Source organism: Orycteropus afer, unplaced genomic scaffold (genome assembly GCF_000298275.1).
Source record: "Orycteropus afer afer isolate SDZICR_OR568_19922 unplaced genomic scaffold, OryAfe1.0 scaffold00110, whole genome shotgun sequence".
Classification (NCBI taxonomy): domain Eukaryota; kingdom Metazoa; phylum Chordata; class Mammalia; order Tubulidentata; family Orycteropodidae; genus Orycteropus; species Orycteropus afer.
The window spans coordinates 8,757,962-8,781,907 of record NW_006921697.1 but is presented as its reverse complement, the minus strand read 5'-3'; the positions used below and the strand labels follow the sequence as shown (position 1 = coordinate 8,781,907).

General features: G+C 38.7%; 1 protein-coding gene across 1 annotated transcript; it reads left to right on the top strand.

Moving 5' to 3' along the window:
• Positions 1-1,274: 1,274 nt before the first annotated feature.
• NMUR2 (neuromedin U receptor 2) lies at positions 1,275-22,491 on the top strand. The gene is made up of 4 exons (XM_007943646.2): positions 1,275-1,994; positions 16,132-16,216; positions 18,738-18,863; positions 22,238-22,491. The coding sequence occupies exons 1-4, from the start codon at positions 1,278-1,280 to the stop codon at positions 22,489-22,491; spliced, it is 1,182 nt and encodes a 393-aa protein (XP_007941837.1). The 5' UTR covers positions 1,275-1,277.
• The last annotated feature ends 1,455 nt before the right edge of the window (positions 22,492-23,946 follow it).

The following is a 23,946-nucleotide window of genomic DNA, read 5'->3' as shown; positions in this document are numbered from 1 at the left end:
GTTTCTGAGGCAGTATCACTACGGAAGTAGGATTGCCCAACCTTCCTTCCGAGGAGTGGCTGGTGGGTTTGAACCGCCAGCCTTCTGGTGAGCAGTCAAGTGCCTTAGGCACTATTCTACCAGAGCTCCTTCAACAAGTATAGGGGCTAGGATTTACAATAATTTGTTGGGGGCACAATTTAATTCATAACAAGCTCTTTTGGACCCTGTTTGATAAAAGAACACTTCCAGCCTTGTCCCTGTAGAGAACCTTAACATTCTTTATTTTTATAATGCCAATTATTATCTGAAATCATATTATTAATTTACTAATTTGCTTGTATATTTTCAGCATTCCCTACTATAAGAAAGCTTCTCAAGGGCAGGAATCTTTTCTTGCTCATTCATTAATATTTTCCCAAAGTCTAGAACAGTGCCTGGCACATAGTGAATCCTCAAAAAATAATTGTTAAATAAAATAGAACTAATGAGTACCAAATTTGCAGATAAGGAAATGTGGCTCTGAGAGGTTGAGTTACTCTCTCAAGGTCTTAAGAGAATTTCTCTGAGTGTGCCTGATTCTGAATCCTACTTTCCTTTTGCTACAACCAGCCCTTGTCAAAAGAGGCTGAAGTGTCTGACTATAGGCAGGGCTAGATGATATGTAACTGTTTTTTTCAGGCTTTAGAGACTATTGTTGATTAAATGAACACCAAAAAGTCATATTGACTGTACTTTCCCTAGAGAGACCTGAATTTCCAATGGAATGAGATAACTTGAGAAATCAATTGATATCCCATTTTTGTCATGCTGTGCAAGTGGCGAGGATCAATGGAGATTTGTACTCCTCTATCCAAGACTCAGCAACTTTAATTTACATTTCCACCCAGATTCCCACAAGTTTGCAAAATGCTCTGTTCAGAGTCACCACATTTTACTTAAGTTACAGTGTCACCTACTGCATCAGCTCTGTTTTACTATCTCCTCCCAATTCATAGAAATGCCTCCTTCTCCTCCCTTGTTCCTTGCTCCCAAAGCCAGCACACCCACAAGACCTGCATGTCATCTCAGTGCTGTGCGGTCTAACACACATTCATTGGCTTACAGCCTGTGTAGAGGAGGGGCTTCTTCAAAAGGGATCAGCGTCTGAGCAGCCCAATCTTGAGGCTGAAGCTCTCTTCTGGTCTCATTCACCAAGTCTGTGCCTTTCCTAATTGCTTTCTCTTTCCCTTCTGGCTGGGCTTGGGACAGAGCCTCATACCAGAGGAAGCTCAAGTCTCCGGATTTGAGTTTCAGCGATGGAAAAAGGTGAGAATGCTTCTTGGATACACCAGCTGGAGCTGGAAAATTCACTCAAGAAATATTTGAACAGCACGGAGGACTACTTGACTTTTCTCTGTGGGCCTCGGCGCAGTCACCTCTTCCTCCCCATGACTGTAGTGTATTCACTGATTTTTGTGGTCGGAGTCTTTGGCAATCTCCTCGTGTGCCTGGTGATTCTGCGACACCAGACAATGAAGACACCCACCAACTACTACCTTTTCAGCTTGGCTGTCTCAGACCTCCTGGTCCTGCTCCTTGGAATGCCCTTGGAAATCTATGAGATGTGGCATAACTACCCCTTCTTATTTGGGCCAGTGGGCTGCTACTTCAAGACAGCCCTCTTTGAGACTGTGTGCTTCGCCTCTATCCTCAGCGTCACCACGGTCAGCGTGGAGCGCTATGTGGCCATCCTTCACCCGTTCCGCGCTAAACTGGAGAGCACGCGGCGGCGGGCACTCAGGATCCTCGTGGTGGTCTGGGGCTTCTCGATCCTTTTCTCTCTACCCAACACCAGCATCCATGGCATCAAGCTCCAATACTTCCCCAATGGGTCCTTCGTTCCTGGCTCTGCCACCTGCACAGTCATCAAGCCCATATGGATCTACAACTTCATCATTCAGGTCACCTCCTTCCTCTTCTATGTCCTCCCCATGACTGTCATCAGCGTCCTCTATTACCTCATGGGGCTCAGAGTGAGTATTCAAGCTGATTGTCATAGACATCCTCCCCCTTCTCTTTACACTGGCTTCAGGTTCAGAGAAAAACTTAGAATTGGATAAATTCAGAATTGGGGGGAAACATAGAGAAAAGCTAATGAGCTCAGATGGAGAAATTGAGAAGTTAAAGGAATTAATAGTTACTGCAACTATAAGTCATTCCATTAAATTCATCTTCCATTATTCTTCCCTCTGTATCTGTGGTTCTCAAACATAAGTATACCTAAGAATCACCTGGAAAACTTATGAGTATCAATGTGTAAGCCTCACCTCCCAGAGAATCTGATTTAATAGGTGTGAGGGGGAATTGAGCATCTCATTTTAAATAAGCACATCAGGTGATCTGGGGCAGGCAGGTGACCACACCTTGAGAAACTGTTCTACACCCTGTGATCTCTTTCCTGCTCTTATCCACTGCCTGCATTGACATTTTTCTCTGCTCCTACTCAGACAAAATGTAACAAAAACTATCCCTGCCCATTTTAGAGCTCAACAGAGATATAGTTTCAAACTCACACTCTTCCTTCTACCTGTTTTTAGGTCTCTGGTTGAAATTTCAGTTTAAAATACAAAACTATGACATGGCTGAGAGCGACTAAGTCGTCCCTGAGCAAATGGAGATTGATGGGTAGGGAGGGAACTACAGCCCATGAGATAGAATAGAACGTGTATGAATAACATATCCTGAGATTAATGGAAATATTCACTCAGTTTACAAAATATTTTATAATTAGAAGTTTCTTTCCTATATTCAGAGGAGCTCTGGTGGTGTAGTGGTAAAGTATTTGGCTTGCTAATCAAAAGACTGGAGGTTCAAACCCACCAGCCACTCTGTGGGAGAAAGATGAGGAAGTCAGCTTCTGTAAAGATTTGCAGCCTTGGAAACCCTATGGGGCAGTTCTGCCATGTCCTATAGGGTTACTGTGAGTCAGAGTCAACTTGATGACAGTGGGTTTTTCCTATGCTTATAGTGGTAAGCTGATTTTCTTTTTTAAAAATCATTTTCTGGGTCTGAATTTGCTGAGGGAACTTCTAGATGAACATGGAGTGAGTCTATTGTAATTTTTCTCCTGTTTTATTCTGCATCCAAATTCACAGTGATGCAAGCCTTGACTTTGATTTTTTTTTTTTTTTTTTTTTTATCCATTTAAGGAGATAGCTTGTATAGCAAACAACTATGCAGTGGCTTAGACTCCCAGGCCTGATACTGACACACAGCATGCAGTTAAACAAACCATATACTTTCTTCTGACCTGGGTTTTCCAAATTATAAAATGAAAAGGTCATATCAGATCATATCTAAGTCTCCATCTTGCTCTAACAGTCCATAATTTCCTTAATTTTTTGTTTTAAAAAAGGAAGAAAACTGTGAGCAGGGGTGGTGGTGGTGTGAGTTATAAATGCAAGGCAAACAAGCATGCTTGCATACTCACATCATATGCTCTGAGATGGCTCTGACACTAGGCATTTTCTCCAAATTAACATACTTCCATCTCAGTCCACCTCTGAAAAAGGTAAATGTCAGAAATGAGTGCCCACATGTGGTTCTTTGAATATCTATTGTCTGTGAGGGGAATGAAAAGTCTAGGTAGGAAAAATGAATTTTAAGAAATACAGATATGTAGACATAGGAGTAAATCTAATCATGTAAGCAGCTGTGCCAGTCTCCTCCTGGAGGGTTGGCCAGCCTCTGTATTCCCATAAACATATGTCACCCCAGGCTAACTCACAGACCTGTCTTTAGAATGCCACCCCTCTGAAGGGAGAAGCCTTCTGCATGATTCCAGATTTCAGTAGCCTCATGAGAAATCCCCACCCAAAATGTATTAATACCATCTTGTCCAACACTGAATAATCAATTAGTACTGGGTCAATTTGAGGGGAATGTTTGACTTTGAACAGGAAATACACATCACCCCCAAAACAATTACTTTATGTTTCACTTTGTCTTGTCATAAATCCACAGCTACAGTGTATCAAGAGCTAAGTGATAGCTCAGACAACAGCTTAGAAACCACTCTGGTTTGCTTTGTGTGTGTAATGTAACTTATCCTGTTCTCAGAAAATGTAAAGTATTATTTAGGGCACTAGAGGACATCGGGAGAGAAACCATATGCTTAGAATATCAGTTCTAGAAGAATTTTTAGATCCCTAGCCTGGGAGTCAGGAGCAGTAGGTCCTATTCTGTGACGTTGGCCTTAGCACATTTGTACATGCTGTATCCGTTGCCTGGAATGTTTCTACTGTCACCACCATCACCATCACTTTAGCCTTTCTAACTCTTATGTATCTTTTAAATCAGATTTCAATCATCACTTCTTCAGGAAAGCTCTCTTTGATTTCCTAGCTACGATAATGATTATTAATTATTAGTGTTGCTTATGTCTCTTTAAAATTTCTTAGATCTAAATGACCATTTGAGACAATGTTTCCAAGTCTCTTGTTTTAAAGATGGACAAGCTGAATCTGAGCAATGCAAGAAGTAATTTAGCCTCATTCACTGAGCTTATACTCTAAAGTTACTCTCTTGGTTAGTCTTAAGGTAGAGTTAACTCTGTGCCCTACTCCCTTGAGAAGGTATCAAACCCCAAACTGATGAAATCACAGGATCAGGAAAAAGGAGCAGCCCATCTCTATGCCCAAAGCTATGCATCATTCAGTGCTCTTGCTTCATTCCAGCACACCAGTCTCCAATGCACTTAACAGGGTTTGAATATTATGAAATGGAGAAGAGATAATCCCAGGTCAAGTTGCTCCCTATCTGAGAGAAAGTTTGGGAGAGGGTCTGACCCAGTCCTTTTATCTCCTACATATGGCATTAATATTGAGTTGTTGAGGACAAATATAAGAACTGCAGCAAAATTCAGACAAGTCACACACTGGGTTGGACTAATATATTTTACATCAAGTAAATGGATTTTTTTCAAGTTGTAGAGATACTTAAACAAAAACTATGATTACATCTTGGTATTCAGAATTCAAGTCTCCATAAACTATATAAACAGCTGGTGGAATGATTTTAGTGGACATAAACAAGTGATTATGTAAATATATCAACCTGAATGACAAAGAACCCTCATGCCCCTTTCCTTCATCATAGACAAAAAAGATTGAGTTAGGGAGGCTCCTGAACTTCCTACAAAGTGATCGTCATTTTTCACTCCTCTTTTTGTAATGAGCTTTAAAATGAAAGTTTTGGGGTGGATGGGAATAAATAATGGTTAAATATCTAGTTTGCTAAATAAGTGAAGGAAGATCAAATTAAATATAGCATCATTTAATATGTCTGGCAGTGTAGTGGGTAGGCATTTGGTTGCTAACCAGAAGTTTGGAGGTCCAAACCCACTAGCTGTTCCTCAGGAGGAAGATGAGGCAATATAGTTCCATAAAGATCTATAGCCTTGGAAACCCTATGGGGGCTGCAATGAGTCAGAATGGATTTGATGGTAGTGGGTCTGGTTAGGCAAATTGTTTGGATTCTATTCTATTATGTCAACCATTTCAAATTCTTTTAAAACAATGTAAAACATAAATATCCCATTTTTCACTCTTCCTCTAACTAACTAATTAGGTAACTATAACCTAAAGAAGCTAAATATTTACAGTGATTAACAGACATATGATTTCCTTTTCTGTGTAAATAAATGATACCTGTACAGGCAGCCTGCTCATAAAAGAATTGTGAACTGTTTGCTTGAGATTTTCTTTAAGGAAATTGTACCTTTGGGAGGAGAAATTACCATTGAGAATTTGTAAATCACCCAAAGAAGTGAATAATATATCTCAATATTCTTTCATTGTTCTTAGTTATTAACTGAAATCAAATAATAAAATAACTGTTATCTTATAATAACTACAAGTGCTCAAAAGTGGCATGAAGTAATTAGAAAGTTCAGGAGACTTAATGGGAGATGAATCAGTGAGGTTTGTAGTTTGATGCCTTACTCTAAGCTTAAATACTAAGTATTTCTCAGATACCTGACTGATTCTTTGTATCAGCGTAGGTACTGTTGCAGTCGACTGACCCCAAGAGAAAAAGAATACCTAGAAGGGACTTAGTGATTCACATCAAGAATTGCCCTGAGTGTCTTCAGAGATAGAAATAAATAACTCACTATTTCATAAAAGTTCGATTTTTATTATGTCTTTTGAATCAACTCAAGAGCAATTGTCAGAATCACAATACCACCAAACTGTTATTGAGTATTTATCATGTGTCAGGCACTGAGATAAGAGCTCTACTGGCATTGATTTACTACTTTTTAATCATGTCCTCCTATCACCTCCAGTTTCTTCCCATCTGTTCTTAAATGACTGCAGAATATCTTCCTTATTCACTTCGTAGTTCTAGAGGTATCTTAAGGGTCAAATCTCATATGAGCTTTAATCTTTCACTTTGTTAAAACACAGATATATATCGAAAGAACCAATATAGTTAGGTGATGGGGGGCCACACTTGTTAACCCAAATCAATGCTCCAGGGCCAGCGTGGCCAAGAACTTACTTGATTTCCAGGAGGTTATGTTTTTGTTAGGAAGACAGAACACTGAATTGTGGAATTTTAAGGGCAATTTTCAATGACTTTTTTTTTTTCTAATTACTATCCTTGGGTTTCCGAGGTGGTACCACTACAAAAGTAGACTGCCCAACCTTCCTTCTGAGGAGTGGCTGGTGAGTTTGAACTGCCAGTCTTTTTGCTAGTAGTCAAGTACCTTAGGCACTGCACCACCAGAGCTCCTTTGTTGCTTTTTTGTACTCCAAAATATTCCCTCAAAATGTCTAGTCCAGAAAGCTTACTGTCTCTTAGAACAGCTTGTTCCATTGTTACACATAATATGTATATCAATTTCTTCTTTGCATTGAATTAGAATCTGTCTCCTTGTAGCTCAATGAATTGATCCTAATCTGTCCCTGGGACCATATGGAGTAAGTAAAATTTTCCTTCCACCTAATGGCCTCCATCAGCCAGTCGGAACTTTTACATTGCTAATGAGAGAACCCCAATTCAACATGGTTAATTATGAAGAAGAGTATAAGCCAAATAAATAAATAAATAAATAACACTGTCATTGAATTGATTCTGACTTATAGTGATCCCCATTGGATTTCCAAGGCAGTAAATATTTATGGAATTAGATTGCCCCGTCTGCCTTCCATGGAGTGTCTGGTGGGTTTGAACTGGCAGACTGCCAGCCTTCTGGTTAACATTCAAATGCCTTAGGCATTAAACCACAAGAACTCCTTTAAATGGAGCATAGACTTGAAAATTCCAGATGGAAAGCTGGCTGTAGGTGAAGATTAGTCCACTAACAAACAGAATGTCAGGATGAACTTAACTTTTTCATGGTTTCTTTGCTCTATTTTCTATAATGTTCATTTCAGTCTCCAAATCCACACAGTAGCCCATGGGCATCTCCAAGCTCTTTACTCATAGTGAAAAAAAGTAATAGCTATAATAGTTGTGATTCGAGACTTACATGCTGAGAACAAGATGGATTTCCTCGTGGCAGTCCCAATAGAAATATAACTAAGCATCTGATGATTCTCATTGGCCATAACTATCCAATCACGTTGACAGGAGGATGGAATGAATTGATTGCTTAAATTATTCAGGGAGCTGGAGTTCGGGTCTTTACCACACAAATTAATGACTAAGAATAGAGAAGAAGTAGATGCCTTAAGGGAAAACAAGGATACAGTTAATAAGTGGAGAAGAGAATAAATGCTAGAAAAACAAACAATCAAACAAAAAATATATGTATATAGATAGATATAGATATAGATATATAACTTCCTTCTAGATATTTGGTGGCAGTTTATCATGAATACTTAAAGCTTCTTTTATCTGATGCACATTGCCACAAAGTAAAAATATATAAATTAAAGACAAATAACTCTACAACTTAATTGTGCTCATGAGGAACCTATACACAGACCAAGAAACACTCATGTGAACAGAACAAGGGGAAAATGTGTGATTTAGTCAGAAAAGATGAGTGTCAGGATTGTATCCTTTCAGCATACTTATTCAGTCTGTATGCTGAGCAAATAATCTGAGCTGGACTATATGAAGAAGAATGTGGCATCAGGAATGAGAAAGACTTATTAAAAACCTGTGATATGCAGATAATAAAACCTTGCTTGTTGAAAGCAAGGAAGACTTGAAGCACTTACTGAGGAAGATCAAAGACTACACAGCCTTCAGCATGGATTACATCTTAGTATAAAGAAATTTTAAATCCTCATAATTGGACCAATAAGCAACATCACGTTAAACAGAGAAAAGATTGAAATTGTCAAGGATTTTATTTTACTTGGATCCATAATCAGTGCCTATAGAAACAGTTGTTGTTGTTATTTGCTGTTGAGTCAGCCCTGACTCATAGCGACCCCTCCTTGGGTTTCCGGGGCAGTATCACTACGGAAGTAGGATAAATGACATACTGCATTGGGCAAATCTTCTGCAAATGAACTCTTTAAAATAATAAAAAGCAAAAATGATACCTGGGTACCATTAGTGAATGTTTTGATCAAAGATTCTATGGAAGAACCCTGCTTAAAAAGAGGGGAATGTGGAAGAGAATTTAAAATTCTCAATAGAATCCAGACTTTCTATTGAGTGATTGAGGCCTGATGAGCCCCTGAAACTATTGTTCTGTCTTCAAACTTTAAATAACAACTACCTCCTGAGGTCTTTGAACTGAAAAAAATACATTATCTTAATTAGTAAAACATGTCTGCTTTGAGCATTGTGCTCTACTAAAAAATTATCTGTGTGAGATAAAATTGATGACAACTCAAAATGTTGGATGGGAAACTTAGGGAAGAGCGAGTTTAAGATAATGGTAGTGTAATAAAAGAATAGTGAGAATGGTAAAACAAATAGAAAATTACCAATGCCACTGAATTGTACATGTAGAAATTGTTGAAATGGTATATGTTTGGAGCTACATACTTTTACCAAAGTAAAAAAAAAAAAACATAATAATAATAATAAACAAACATTGGTAGTACAAGTGTGTTATTATTTGAAATTTTAAGGTGTTATATCAAATATCATCCTGTCTCTGAAAATACATTTTAATCTCTAAACTCAGACATACATACACTTTCAGCAGTAATATTAATAATAGCAAACCATTCAACTGCTGCCATCAAGTCAATTCTGACTCATAACCAAACCTATAGGATAAAGTTAGAACTACACCATAGGGTTTCCAAGGCTGTAAATCTCAACAGAAGCATACTGCTTCATCTTTATCCTGCAGAAGATCAGATGGGTTCAAACCCCTGACATTTTAGTTAGTATCCTAATGCTTTAATCACACCACCACAAGAGATCCATATTAATAAAAAAATTTCCCAATTTTTTGATAGGTTGTTGTTTTTATTGTTAGGTGCTATCAAGTCCACTGGGACACATAGAAACATTATGAATAACAGAATGAAACACTCTGTCCTACACCATCCTAAAAATTGTTGCTATTCTTGGGTTCATTGTAGCAGCTACTATGTCTATTCATCTTTTTCCCTGACCCTCTACTTTATCTAGCATGATATTCGTCTTCAGGGAATAGTCCCTTCTGATAACATGACCAACATACGAGAAACAAGTTCTCACCATCTAAGCTTCAAAAGAGTATTCTAGCTATACTTCTTCCAAAACAGATTGGCTTGTTCCTCTGGTAGTTCAAGATATATTCAGTATTCTTCACCAAAAATGTAAGTCAAATGCATCAATTCTTCTTTGATCTTCCTATTCATTGTCCAGCTTTCACATATATATGTTGTTGTTGTTGTTATGTGCCACTGAGTCAGATCCGACTCATAGCAATCCCTTCTTTGGTTTCCGAGGTGGTATCACTATGGAAGTAGATTGCCCAACCTTCCTTCTGAGGAGTGGCTGGTGGGTTTGAACTGCTAGCCTTCTGGTTAGCAGTCAAGTGCCTTAAGGGGTCACTATATACAGTTGTAAATGTTTTTTTAATTACTTTCAGCAAAATTTTACTTATGTGTGATAATGATATTGTTCAATAATTTCTACCTTCTGTTGTATCACCTTTCTTTGGACTGGGCATAAATATGTATTTCTTCCAGTCAATTAGCCAGGTAACTGTCTTCCAAATTTCTTGGCATGGATGAGTAAGCACGTCCAGTATTGTATCCTTTTATTGAAACATCTCACTTTGTGTTCTGTCAATTTTTGGAGACTTGTTTTATGCCAATGCCTTCAGAGTAGCTTGGACTTCTTCCTTCAGTAATATCAGTTCTTGATCATATGCTACCTCCTGAAGTGGTTGAAAGTCAACCAATTCTTTTTGGTACAGTGACTCTGTGTGTTCCTTCCATCTTCTTTTGATGCTTCCTGTGTTATTCAATATTTTGCCCATAGAATCCTTCAGTATTGCAACTTGAGGCTTGAATTTTTTCTTCAGTTCTTTCAGTTTGAGAAATGCTGAGCAAGTTCTTCCCTTTTGATTTTGTAACTCTAGGTCTTTGCACATTTCATCATAAAACTTTGCTTTGTCTTCTTGAGTCATGCTTTGAAATATATTGAACTTTTTTACTTCATCATTTTTTAAATTTATTTGAGTTATCTCCACTCAAGAGCAAGTTTCAGAGTGTCTTCTGACATTTGTTTTTGTTCTTTTATTTCTTTCCTGTCTTTTTAATGACCTTTTGTTTTCTTCATATGTGGTGTCCTTAATGTCTTCACATAACTTATCTAATCTTCAGTCATTGGTGTTCTAGGCATCAAATCTATTTTTCAGATGCTCTATAAATATAGGTCTGATATACCCAAGGTTGTATTTTGGCTCGCATGAACATGTTTTAATTTTCATCAGCTTCAACTTAAACTTACATATGTATAATTGATATTTAGTCTGTTATATAGTCAGCCCTTGGCCTTATTTTGACTGAAGATATTGAACTTCTCCACCATCTCTTCCCACAAATGTAATCTACTTGATTTTTGTGTATTCCATCTGAAGAGGTCCATGTGTATGGTTGCTGTTTATATTGTTGAAAAAAGTATTCGCAATAAATAGGTGGTAGTAGGTATTTGTGGTTGTTGTTGTGTGCCATGGAGTTGGACCCAACTCATAGCGACCCCTTCTTGGGTTTCCACGGCAGTATCACTATGGAAGTAGATTGCCCCATTTTCCTTCCGAGGAGTGCCTAGTGGGTTTAAACCACCAGCCTTCTGGTTAGCAGTCAAGTGCCTTAGGCACTATGCTACCAGAGCTCCCATAGGTACTCATAGCAAATTCTACCATGAAGGTGATTACAATCTCATCATGAGGCTCTGTTGGTTCTGGGATACAATCCTTGTCTCAGCTTGTCTAGTCAGTCCTCTTTGGAGTTCCTGGGCTTGTGTGATGGTTATGTTTGTGTGTCAACTTGGCTGGGCCTGGTTGAGTGGCTAGGCAGCTGGTGGTAGTTATTCCCCATGATGAGACTGGCAATCAACTCCATGCTGGGATCTACCACAAGCAGCTGAGTAGCTGACTTTGGGTATGTGGTCTGCTTCCTGTATATAAGGAGAAGCCTTGTAATGGTCTCTAGCCTATGGCACACTTGGACCCTGCATGTAGCTGTGTCGTTGCTCAGCTGCCTGCTATGCTCTGCTGACCTTGGGACTTACCATGGACTGCCGTGTGGTTTGGTAACATTGGGACTGTGCCTTTTTACTTGTCAACCCAAGGTTCAGACAGCCAGCAGCTGTCTGAGTGAAGAAACGCCTCTAGCTCCAGTGGGCTGGCAGCAGGAGGCAGAGCTGGACCCCAAGGTTGAGGGGCTTTTACCCAGCCCCTAGAGCCTGGCACTTTGAACTTGGACTTAAAGCCTCCAAATTGTAAGAATAAACTCCTGTTTGTTAAGGCCATCCCATTTGTGGTATATTCCTGTCAGGGTGGCACTAGGTAATCAGAATAGTATTCTACTGTAAAGAATTAAGAAAGGGTATTGTTTAGTCAAAGAAGCACAGTCCCCCTTGGAGGGTCATAATGGTTGTTGTTGTTGTTGTTAGGTGCCATCGAGTTGTCTCCAACTCAGTGATCATATGCACAACAGAACAAAACACCACCTGGTCCTGCACCAGGTCTGCAAGCCCTGCTATACTTGACCCCATCACTGCATCCACTGTGTCAATCCGTCTCGTTGAGGGCCTTCTCCTCCTTTATCGACCCTCCACCTTACCAAGCATGATATCCTTGTCCAGGGAATGATCCCTTTGACAACATGACCTAAGTAGGTGAGGCAAAGTCTGGCCATTCCCACTTTCAAGCAACATTCCGGCTGCACTTCCTCCAGGAGAGATTTGTTAGTTTTTTAGTAGTCCATGGTACTTTTGGCATTCTTCACCAGCACCACATCTCAAAAGCATCAGTTCTCCTTCCATCTTCTTTATTCACTGTCCAGCATGCATACGAGGTGATTGAAAATATCATGGCTTGTGTCAGGCATACCATAGTCTTCAAGGAGACATCTTTGCTCCTCAGCATTTGAAAGAGTTCCCTTGCAGCCAACTTGCCCAGTGCTATACATCATCTGATGTCCTGACTGCTGCTTGCAGAACCAAGAAATGTGAACTTTGCCCACTCCAGACTTTTATCCGTTTATCATGATGCTGCTTATAGGCCCACTTATGATATTTTTTGTTTTCTTTATTATATTAAGATGTAATCCACGCTGCATACTGTAGTCTTTAATCTTCATCAGTAAGTGCTTCAAGTCATCCTCACTTTCAGCAAGTAAAGTTGTGTTGTCAGTGTATTGCACGTTGTTAATGAGACTTCCTCCAATCCTGATGCTACATTCTTCTTCATATAGTCCAGCTTCTCAGATTATTGTCTCAGCATATAGATTGAATAAGTACAGTGGAAGGATACAACTCTGAAACACTCCCTTCTTCATTTTAAACCATGCAGTGTCCCCTTCTTCTGTTCAAACAACAACCTCCTGGTCTATGTCCAGGTTCTTCATGAGTACAATTAAGTATTCTGGAATGCCTATTCTTCTCAATGTTATCCACACTTTGTTATGATCCACACAATAGACAAAACACAAGTCAACATCTTTCTGGTATTCTTTGCTTCGAGCTAAGATCCATCTGACATCAGCAATGATATCCCTTGTTCCACATCCTCTTCTGAATTCAGCCTGCACTTTTGGAAGTTCTCTGTCAATATACTACTGCAATCATTTTTGAATTTTCTTCAGTAAGATTTTACTTGCGTACGATATTAATGATATTGTTTGATAATCTATACATTCTGTGGAATCATCTCTCTTTGGAATGGGTACAAATATGGATCTCTTCCAGTCAGTTGGCCAGGTAGCTGTCTTCCAAATCTCTTGGCATAAATGAATGAGTGCCTCCAGTGGGGCATCAGTTTGTTGAAACATCTCAATGGATATTTCATCAATTCCCAGAGCCTTGTTCTTTACCAGTTCCTTAGTGTAGCTTCGTCTTCCTCCCTCAAAACCTTTGGTTCTTGATCATATGCCATTTCCTGAAGTGGATGAACATCAACCAGTTCTTTTTGATAGAGTGATTCTGTATATTCCTTCCATCGTCTTTTGATGTTTCCTGCATCATTCAATATTTTGCCCATAGAATCTTTCAATATTGCAACTCAAGGCTTAATTTTTTTCCTCAGTTCTTTCAGCTTGAGAAATGCCAAGTGTGTTCTTCCCTTTTGGGGAAGAACCTAACTCCAGACTTTTGCACATTTCATTATAGTAATTGGCTTTGTCTGCTCGAGCTGCTGTTTGAAATCTCTTCAGCTTTTTTATCTTGTCATTTCTTCCTTTTGCTTTAGCTCCTCTTAATTCAAGGGCAAGTTTCAGTCTCTTCTGAAACTTTTCTTGTTTTTTTCTTCTTTTCTTGTCTTTTTAATGACCTCTTGCTTTCTTCACGTATGATGTTTTTGATGTCATCCCACAGTTCTCCTGGTTTTCGGCCATTGGTGTTCAATGCATCAAATCTATCCTTAAGATGGTGTCTAAATTCAGGAGAGATATATTCAAGATCATATTTTGGCTCTTGTGGACTTGTTTTAATTGTCTTCAACTTCAAGTTGAACTTACATATGAGCAGTTGATGGTCTGTTTCACAATCAACTCCTGGCCTGGTTTTGGCTGAAGGTACTGAGTTTTTCTTCACCTCTTGCCACAGATGTAGTCAATCTGTTTCCTGTGTACTCCATTTGGTGAAGTCTACAGGTATACATGTCATTTGTATTGTTGAAGAAATGTATTTGCAATGAATAAGTTGTTGGTCTTGAAAAATTCTATCATGCGAACTTCAGCATTATTTCTGTCATCAAGGCCAAATTTTCCAACTACTGGTGATTCTTCTTTGCTTCCAACTTTTGCATTCCAGTCACCAGTGATAATTTCCACATATTGATTGCACATTTGGTCAATTTCAGGCTGCAGAAGTTGAAAAAAATCTTCAATTTCCTTATCTTTGGCTTTGCTGGTTGGTGCACAAATTTGAATAAGAGTTGTATTAACTGGTCTTCCTTGTAGGTGTATGGATATTATCCTATCACTGACAGCATTGTACCTCAGGACAGATCTTGAAACATCCTTTGATGATGAATACTGTGTCATTCCTCTTAAAATTGTCATTCCAAGCATAGTAGATCATGTTTGTCTGATTCAAAATGACCAATACCAGTCCGTTTCAGCTCACTAATGCCTAGAATATCAATCTTCATGTGTTCCATCTCATTTTTGACAAACTCCAATTTTCCTAGATTCATACTTCATACATTCCATGTTCCTATTATTAATGGATGTTTACAGCTGTTTCTCTTCAATTTGAGTCATGTCACATCAGCAAATGGAGGTCTTGAAAGCTTTACTCTATCCATATCACTAATGTTTGTCCTACTCTGATGATGCAGCTTTTTGCTAGTCATATTTTGAAAGCTTTCTGACCTAAGTGGCTCATCCTCCTGCACTGTATTGGATAATATTTCTGAGCTATTCATAAAGTTGCACAGTAATGTATCAAACAGTGTTTCTCTGTATTCATAAGGTTTTCCCTGGCCAATCTTTGAGAAGTGGATGACCTCTTTCTTCTTCCTAATCTGTCTCAATTTGTAAGCTCCATTGCAACCTGGGCACCATATGCAACCCTGCTGGCACTAGAAACACCAATGGCACAGCCTCAATCCTCACTGCAACATGCAAGCCACAATAGTATGACAAACTGACAGTCAGGTTTGTCTTGCTTAGCTGTTTGAATCCTCTGCCCTCCCCTTACCTGCACCCCTGGTGCTGCTCTGCTCTGTTGTCCCCTTGGCTTCTCTTTCCCCTGCTTTCCTGGCTGTTGGGGATGGGACCTGGATCCCTACCTCCCCATAACTGGATGCCTGGCTGCTACTCTGCTCTGTGGTCACCTCTGGCTTCTCACTCCCCCCCTTTCCTGGCTGGTGGGGGTGGGATCTGGGTCCCTGCTCCCTTTACCTGGATGTCTGGTTGCTGCTCTGCTCTGTCCTGCCTCTGGCTTCTCTCTACCCAGCTTTCCTTGGCTGGGGGGTGGGGGTGGGGCTGGGTCCCTCCCAGCCCTCACCTGGATGCCCGGCTGCTGCTCTGCTCAGTCAAGCCTCTGCCTTCATAGTGCTTATTAGCATATTAATAGCTCCTAGAGGATACACAATAAAGACTGTGACCTTCATGAGGTAGGGATAACAAGTCATCTCCCTTTGTTTTCCACTGCTTATCTACCACAAATCAGAGAGATTACAATAGATGTTCAGTAATTTCTGAATGAATGAATGTTTCCATCTAACATTTTTTTTTTTTACTTGGGTATTTTACGTGTTGTCATAGAGTTCCTATTACATACTACATATTTCAGTAGTGTTCTATAGAATTGCATATGAAAATTATTCCACGTATACAGTTGAGTTAGATGACCTGGGTTCCAAATCCAGCTTCACCTCCACCTTACTGTTAAACTTTAGACAGATTTTTAAGTTTCTCTAAATTCCAATTTGCTGTATGCAAAATGAGTGCTCAAGTCACACATCTCAGATAACAAGTGGAAAAAAAAAGTGATTATCTTCATTACCTCCTCTTACCACTTACATTTCAGCTAAAAAAAGACCAATTCGTTGAGGCAGATGAGATGACTGCAAATTTCCAGAAACATTCCAGGAAGTCAGTCACCAAGATGTTATGTAAGTTGTCCATTTTGTCTTGTTTTGTTTTGTTAGTAAAAGCAAAGGAATTGCCTTCACTTTTAGTAACGAGAGGAGTGCTGCTAGGAGTTAGAATCAGAAAGCCCTTGAAACAGGACAACATGGCCTGGTCTGCTTTGGCTTTCTCAGGCTTCTAGAACTATCTGAGTTTTTTGTTTGCTTGTTTTTTAACCTTCAAAACAATATGCTAACTTATACCCATGAAATACACTCTGTGTTGTGTTTGATAAATCACTCCACTCTGAGACTTTGAGCATTCCTTTTCCCTCTGTTAAATGAGCTGGTGGTTTTTAACCTATGTTGTTTTTATGGGTTCCGATGAAAGTTGTGGATTCTCCCCCACAAAATTTACAAATTCACATACATATACATTTTGCGGGAGCTCTGGTAGCATAGTGGCTAAGGCACTTGACTGCTAACCAGAAGGCTGGAGGTTCAAACCCACCAGCCACTCCTTGGAAGGAAGGTTGGGCAATCCTACTTCCATAGTGATACTGCCTCGGAAACCCAAGGAGGGGTCGCTATGAGTCGGGTCCGACTCGACGGCACATAACAACAACAACAACACACATTTTGCATTCCTTTCTATGGGATTATGAGCCCCTTGAAGGGTGTAGTGCATAAGACATTTGACTGCTAACCAGAAGCTTGGTGGTTCATCCCCACCAGCCACTCCTCAGATAGAAGATTGGGCAATCTACTTCCATAGAATGCTGTCACAGAAACCCAAGGAGGGGTCTCTATGACTTGAATCGTCTCAAGGGCAGCGAGTCTGGTTTTTTTTTGTTGTTGTTGTTGTTGTTGTTTTTTCAAATTCATCCATGGGCTTCCTAGAGTCTTTGAATTCTAGGTTAAGAACATCTGGACAAGACTACCTTTAAGTATTATTTCTATATCTGAAATCGTATGACCTTGTGTAAAACAATAGAACTTTTGTATACACAAAAATGTTTTTAAAAGACATTTAGGTTCCAATTCACATGATATGTGATCCATTATGATTCCATGAGACATACCGATGAGTGAAAGGAGGTTAAGAATATGGTTCCCAAGGCAAAACCTATGATTTGGAAGAAAAGAATCCTCTAGGCTAATATGTGAAATGTTCACTGTAATTGTGTTGTATTGGTGAGCAATAAAACTGTGAAATCACTGAAGTTTATATTTTTGATTCTAATACTCATCTTTTGGGAATTATTTTAACATCTAATGGCACATGTTACTCTGTGCTAAGTAACATAGCAGCTTCATTATCTCTCTTCCTTTCCACTGGATTAGAATCTACTCTTAAAAGACTTGAAGCTTTTTGGCAGTAAAGTCACAGTGATAAAATATACTGTAAAATTTGCCTTTCAAAGGTGGGATTTAATTTTAAAAGGAATTAACTTTTAACTAAAGGAATCTGTAGACAGTGGTGAGCAGAAGAACATTTTCTTTAGGGGTAAACTCAGAAGAACATTCGCGATATCCCTGAAACAATACCAAAAGGGCAGACATCTTACTCTGAATTTGTTTAATGATAACCAGAAATATGTGTACTTTCTATTATGGGAAACTTCAAACATGCACACAAGTAGAGAAAATTGTAAAATAAACTTCCCATGTTCCTATCACCCAGCTTCAAAAATTATCAACTCATAGCTAATCTTGTCTTATCTATAACATTTCCCCCACCCCCTAAGATGATTTTTGTCAGGCAAATCCCAGATATCACATAATGGCAAAGAAAAGTACTCTACAACTTCAGAAGACAAATAATAATAACAATAATAATAAAAATGCATATTTATATTTGTGGAGATTAAATGCCCCAAAGAAAAACTATAGTAGCACCAAGCTTTATATTGGGAGCTGAAAAAAAAAAAAAAAAGGAAAATAGAAGGAATTCTGTGCAATTTACAACATAACATACACATTCCCGTGCCAATCAAAAGACACTTGTAAAGGAATAGTATGTTAGTGATTGCTCACTCTTTCTCTCTCTCCTCCACCATCCTGCACAGAATTTTCAATGATTAAATTCAGAGACATAGTTATTGTAGAATAACAAGTTGAATCTATGCATAATTAGTGGTTTGTTATTAATCTGTGACTTTAAAGAATACCAACTAGTTGAACCCAATCATTTCATTTATATAAGTAGTTTATGTAGTTCTAACAGTTTACAAGCCACATATCTTATGTTCCACAGTAGATAGAGTATTTTCAGAACTTCAAACAAATCCAATATAATTTCAAACATTCTAGAGGAAGCTACATTATACAAGAAATCTTGTACAGGCATATGGAAAAGTGATCCAAAATCCTATAAACTTTTTTATTACATTTAAAAACTCTATAGTTAGGATCTTTAGGATTGAGTTTGCCTGAACAATTATAGCTTAACAAAGATGTAGACAAAAGTGAGAGCAAAATGTTAGAAGGAATGAATAGAGTGGGTATTGTATATATATCTTTGCTTTGACTTGCCTTTTATTCTCCCATTCATGATCCTTTCCAGTTGTCTTGGTCTTAGTATTTGCTATCTGTTGGACCCCATTCCACATTGATCGACTCTTCTTCAGCTTTGTGGAGGAGTGGACTGAATCCCTGGCTGCTGTGTTCAATCTCATCCATGTGGTGTCAGGTAAACACTTAGCTGGTGGTTGAATGGCAAGGGTCCAGGTGAATACAATTTCTTCATCTTGCTTAAAGCAGTAGGTTTTACCTGAGTTTGTCAATTTCTCACAGGGACTTACTATTTTATAATTTTCATTAAAGATACTTTATTTATTCAAAACCTGACTAGATATGTTACTGATACAAATGATACATCAGATCACTATTGTAGAGGCTACTTCATTGAAGATCAAAACTCCAAGGATGGTGATTACACCAGGGAATGGTCTAAGGAGGGATTCCTTCAAATTTCCTTCCAATATACATGTGATTTAATTTGTTCTTTTTTTATTAAACATTCATGCCCTAAAATCCCATATTGCCTTCAGCTGATGTTAGATTACTGTAAAAGCCAACCAAAGGGTATTCATGCAGCATCAAGACCTGCTTTTAGCCTTATTTACTGGTTCATAGAACATATCATAGAATGTATATCAAATGGTAGAAAGATCAGAATCAGAGGACTTGTATTTGCACTCCAGTTCTACCCTTAATATCTTGGGTGATCTGTAGCACATGGCTTCCTTCATCCCAAAGTTCCTCATGTGTAAAATAGCAATAACATGTGCTCTATGCATATTATACACTGTAGTAAAAAGCAAACAAAATGAAGTGTATTCAAGAGCTTTTTAAACTGTAAAAATGCTATATATCTTTCTATAATAGTCACTGCAAAACTGTTAAGTGGATATTATCAGCAATTTTTTCAGCTGAAGAAACAGTTCCAAAAAAGGAGTGACTTACTCAAAGCTGGCAAAGAGTTGAAATAGGGTTCATGGCCAGGCCATCTAACTTCAAGTTTAGTATTCTTTACACTAAAACAGAACAGAGAATGGACACCCAGCTCACTGTTTCTCAGTGAGTGTGACTGTTAGCCTTAAGTTCTGACCACTTTTGTCACTCTGTTTCTGTTAGTCACTGTGGGCAATTTGGGTTATCAAAGACATGGTCAGAGAGAAAAGAGAAGATCAATTTATGCAAGTTAAGGGTCAGATGTTGTGTACAAAGCAAAAACAGTAACATGCATTTGGCTGCTAATTAGAAGTCTGGTGATTCAAATCCACCAGCCACTCCCTGGAAGGAAGACTGGGCAATCTACTTCCATAGAGATATTGCCTCAGAAACCCAAGGAGGGGTCACTATGAGTCAGATTCAACTCGATGGCAGTGAGTTTTTGAGTGTATATTACACCTTTTATACTATCTATTTCTGTCACCCTCTGTTTTGTATTCAGCAGACCTTGTGTATAGCTTATGTATGGATATTAGTTCTTCATTCATGTTCAAGTATTTATCACTCTGGACTAAAACTCAGACATAAAAATATTTATAGTCTTTAGCTTAACCTTGTGGTTAATCTGAGAAAAAATATTAATATTAAAAGAAATTGGAAATCACCACATAAAATTTGACTAATTGACTACACCTCTCCAGATGCATCAAGACTATCATTATACAATTTCAAAATTTTGGCTTTTATCATGACATTATCCTGTTAAAATATCATCCCCACTTCTTATCACCAAGAAGATGAAGTCCAAACTTCTTAAACCCTGCAGAAAATGCCCCAAATGTCCTTTTGATCTTCAAGTTATAGTATTTCTGTAAATTTATCTAACTGGATAATCAGATATTCTTGTATATGCTACAATTATCCTGCACAATATAATAATCTCTGCCTTTGCACAAAGGAGCTCTGGTGGTGCTGTGGTTAAAGCATTTGGCTGCTAACCAAGAGGTTGGTGGTTTGAAGCCACCAGCCCTCCACAGGAGAAAGATGAGGTAGTCTGCTTCCATAAAGATTTACAGCCTTAGAAACCCTATGAGGCAATTCTACTCTCTTCTATAGAGTCCATATGAGTTGGAATCAACTCAGTGGCAGTGGCAATGGGTGAGCCTTTGCACAATTGTGCATGCTATGTCTTCTACCAACAAAGCCCTCTCCTGGTTTTCTCAACTGCCCCCTACCCATTTGAGGGCCTGGCTAGTGTTCCATCACCTCTCCTGAATCTTTCCTGACCATGATAGTCCTTATGTAAATTTCTATAGCCTGGCTGTTGGCATCATATATTTTCTTCTTATAAGATATTGCTTTGTATTTTGTGTTATTAATATTGAATTTAGGCATAAATCTCTCAAATATTTGTTTTCCTTCTCTGATAGGTTCCCATCTTATTCAGGTTTTGCTTTCATAGGTTTTACTGTATTTATTTATTGGATGAACTAACAGTCCATAAGAATGTTCTCCTCTGTATTTCTCCCTGACCAATTCTTTGCTCAGGGCATATGCCACTATGAACATCCTGAATTATATAAATGTGGATCTACACATCAACAACAGTTTTCAGCCCTTTACTGTATAGTATGTCAATAATCCAAAGGGTGTGTTGGACTGATATTATCATTCCCATTTTGCAGAGATAGAAATTGATATGCCAGTTTTTGTCTAAGGTCACAGAACAAAAGAGAAAATAAGAAGCTTGGTCTTTTGATGCCCAATCTAGAGCTCATCTTGTTGTTGTGTGCCATCGAATCTACCCCGGCTCATAGCGACCCCTCCTTGGGTTTCCGAGGCAGTATCATTATGGAAGTAGATTGCCCAACCTTTGTTCGAAGGAGTGGCTGGTGGGTTTGAACTGCCAGCCTTCTGGTTAGCAGTCAAGTGCCTTAGGCACTATGCTACCAGAGCTCCTAGAGCTCATCTTAGGCTTGGGGAAATAAAATAAAAGAAGAGTGTACCAAACAGGTAAATGGCAATCACAAAGCATGTGATGGAGAAAATAAATCTAGGAAATTACAATTATATAATAAGGTAAAAAATGATATGGTAGCCACTAAGGGGAAAGGCTAATTAGAGAAAGAACCTTGGGAATATTTCTTTGAGGAGATATTTAGTCTAGTAAAGAACCTCAGCAGCCTTAACTGATTTATTATTCCTTCATTACTTGCCATTTCAAATTATAGATTTAAGTAAAATTCCAATGAGATTAAAACATCTTGCCTTCCTCTGATACTAAAGCATCTCTTGTTAATGCTATGGGAATATGTTCTTTAATTAAACAAGTGAGGATCAAAGAAAGTTGCCAGACATCTCAGAGAAAGCTAATGTCAGCCTAAATTTTTCTAAGACTCTTTTATCTTTCTGTATTTGATTCCTAAGTACACAGGTGGTAGTTCTGTTCAGAGCATTTTGTATTCTCAATTAGAGTCTTGTATATATTATCACTTCCAGAAGAGCTAAGCACAAGGATTCTAGGTCTTTCTCAAATATTTATGCTTCTCTCTATCGTGTCAATCACTCAATTGCTTCTTAGCATATCTCTTTTGATCCCCCGCCACCCAGGTATCTTCTTCTACCTGAGCTCAGCTGTCAACCCTGTTATCTATAACCTGCTGTCTCGCCGCTTCCGGGCAGCCTTCCGGAACATGATGTCTCCATGTAGACAGTGTCATTCTCAACATCCCTCACAGGGCCCACCTACCCAGCGGAACACCTTGCTGACAGAATGCCACCTTATGGAGCTGATTGAAGATTCAGTGCCCCAGTTCCCTAATCAGTCATCCTCCTGCAATTCCCACATTTCCACAGCCCTCTGAACTGAACAGGAACCCAAAGCAACTGCTAAAGGGACCATTGTTTTGAAGACATGGATTCTTTCAGAGTTTACATTTCTTTAGTGGTGTAGTGCCTAAGGCATTTGACTGTGAACCAGAAGGTTGGCAGTTCAAACCCACGAGCTACTCCTTGGAAGGAATGTTGGGCAATCTACTTGTGTAGTGATATCGACTCAGAAACCCAAAGAGGGGTCGTTATGAGTCGAATTCGACTCCACAGCAGTGGGTGTAGTTTGGGTTTTGGTTATGCCTTGACACTGCAGATAAGTACAGCCCATAAAATATGACTTCTTATATGATGTTAAGGATGTAAGATGATTCTTGGAACTTATGTACCTATCCCTGGTTGTTATTTTTAACAAATGTGAAAGCATGACACCTATACTTTGAGTAATGTCCACTAGTGGGAATGGTTTTTCTTGAGTCACCCACACACTGTGTCAGGCTATCACTCTTCCCAGACACTGATCACTGTAAGCCACAGAAGGTAGATATAGAGGTGTTGTTCTATTTTGTAAAACTGGTGGGTACAAAGCTTACACAGTAAAATATTCACCCTACTGCCTAATAGACTGCTAATATAACAAGTTTCCTGAGTCCTGAAGCTTTTTATTTCAATAGTTCCCCTGATAACCTGGGAATTTTCCTTATAAGTACCATCTATCCCCACCATTCAAAACTTCAAACACTGATCAGTTATTCCTCACTGGGAGTGGAAGCAGAAATGCATTCAATCTAGAATATAATGGTGAAAAGAGGGAGGAGGCTGTAGTGGCAGGTCAAGAAGGATGTTATTGTTGTTAGGTGACTTTGAGTTGATTTTCAACTCAGAGCAAACCCATGGGACTGAGTAGAACTGCCCCATGTGGGGTTTTCTAGGTTTAATTCCAAACACAAATTAGTTGTTTTTCACAAGTTACTCTAAACCTGGATATCTTGTCTTACTTCGTAAATAGACAGACATGTGGTCTACTATCTCCAAATATTTAAAAGACAAGTCAAATGGTAATTACTAGTCTCAAACCTATTACTTTCACCTCCTTAATTCTTCATTACTGATGTACTTCATGCATAATATGGACAAAATCTATTTCAGATTCCCCTCCCATTATATCACCTCAGGTAATGTATAGTCTATTCATACTGGATTACTTGCTCTTCTTATGAAAATTTACCCCACAGTTTTTCCCAACCACATATCTTTGCTCACAGAATGCCCTCTTTATCTCCAGTCCCCATTCATTGCTATCCTGCCCATCCTTCAACATTCATCTCATCACAGCACTTGCTTCATTGAAGCCTTGCTTGATTTATTAAAATTGATGTGGTATTTGACTTCTTTGTCAGTTTATGTATCAAGCTTTTCTTCTACTCTGCTTTGTATTTCAGTGTTTCGTATTATTTCAATGTTTTATATTCTTGGTTTGCCAGAATGTA

Excerpts from the sequence above, each read along its gene's own strand:
- NMUR2 (XM_007943646.2), top strand. The coding sequence starts at position 1,278 with ATGGAAAAAGGTGAGAATGCTTCTTGGATACACCAGCTGGAGCTGGAA. Across the intron at positions 16,217-18,737 it reads GTCAGTCACCAAGATGTTAT|TTGTCTTGGTCTTAGTATTT; the intron begins GTAAGTTGTCCA and ends GATCCTTTCCAG. Across the intron at positions 18,864-22,237 it reads TCTCATCCATGTGGTGTCAG|GTATCTTCTTCTACCTGAGC; the intron begins GTAAACACTTAG and ends CCCGCCACCCAG.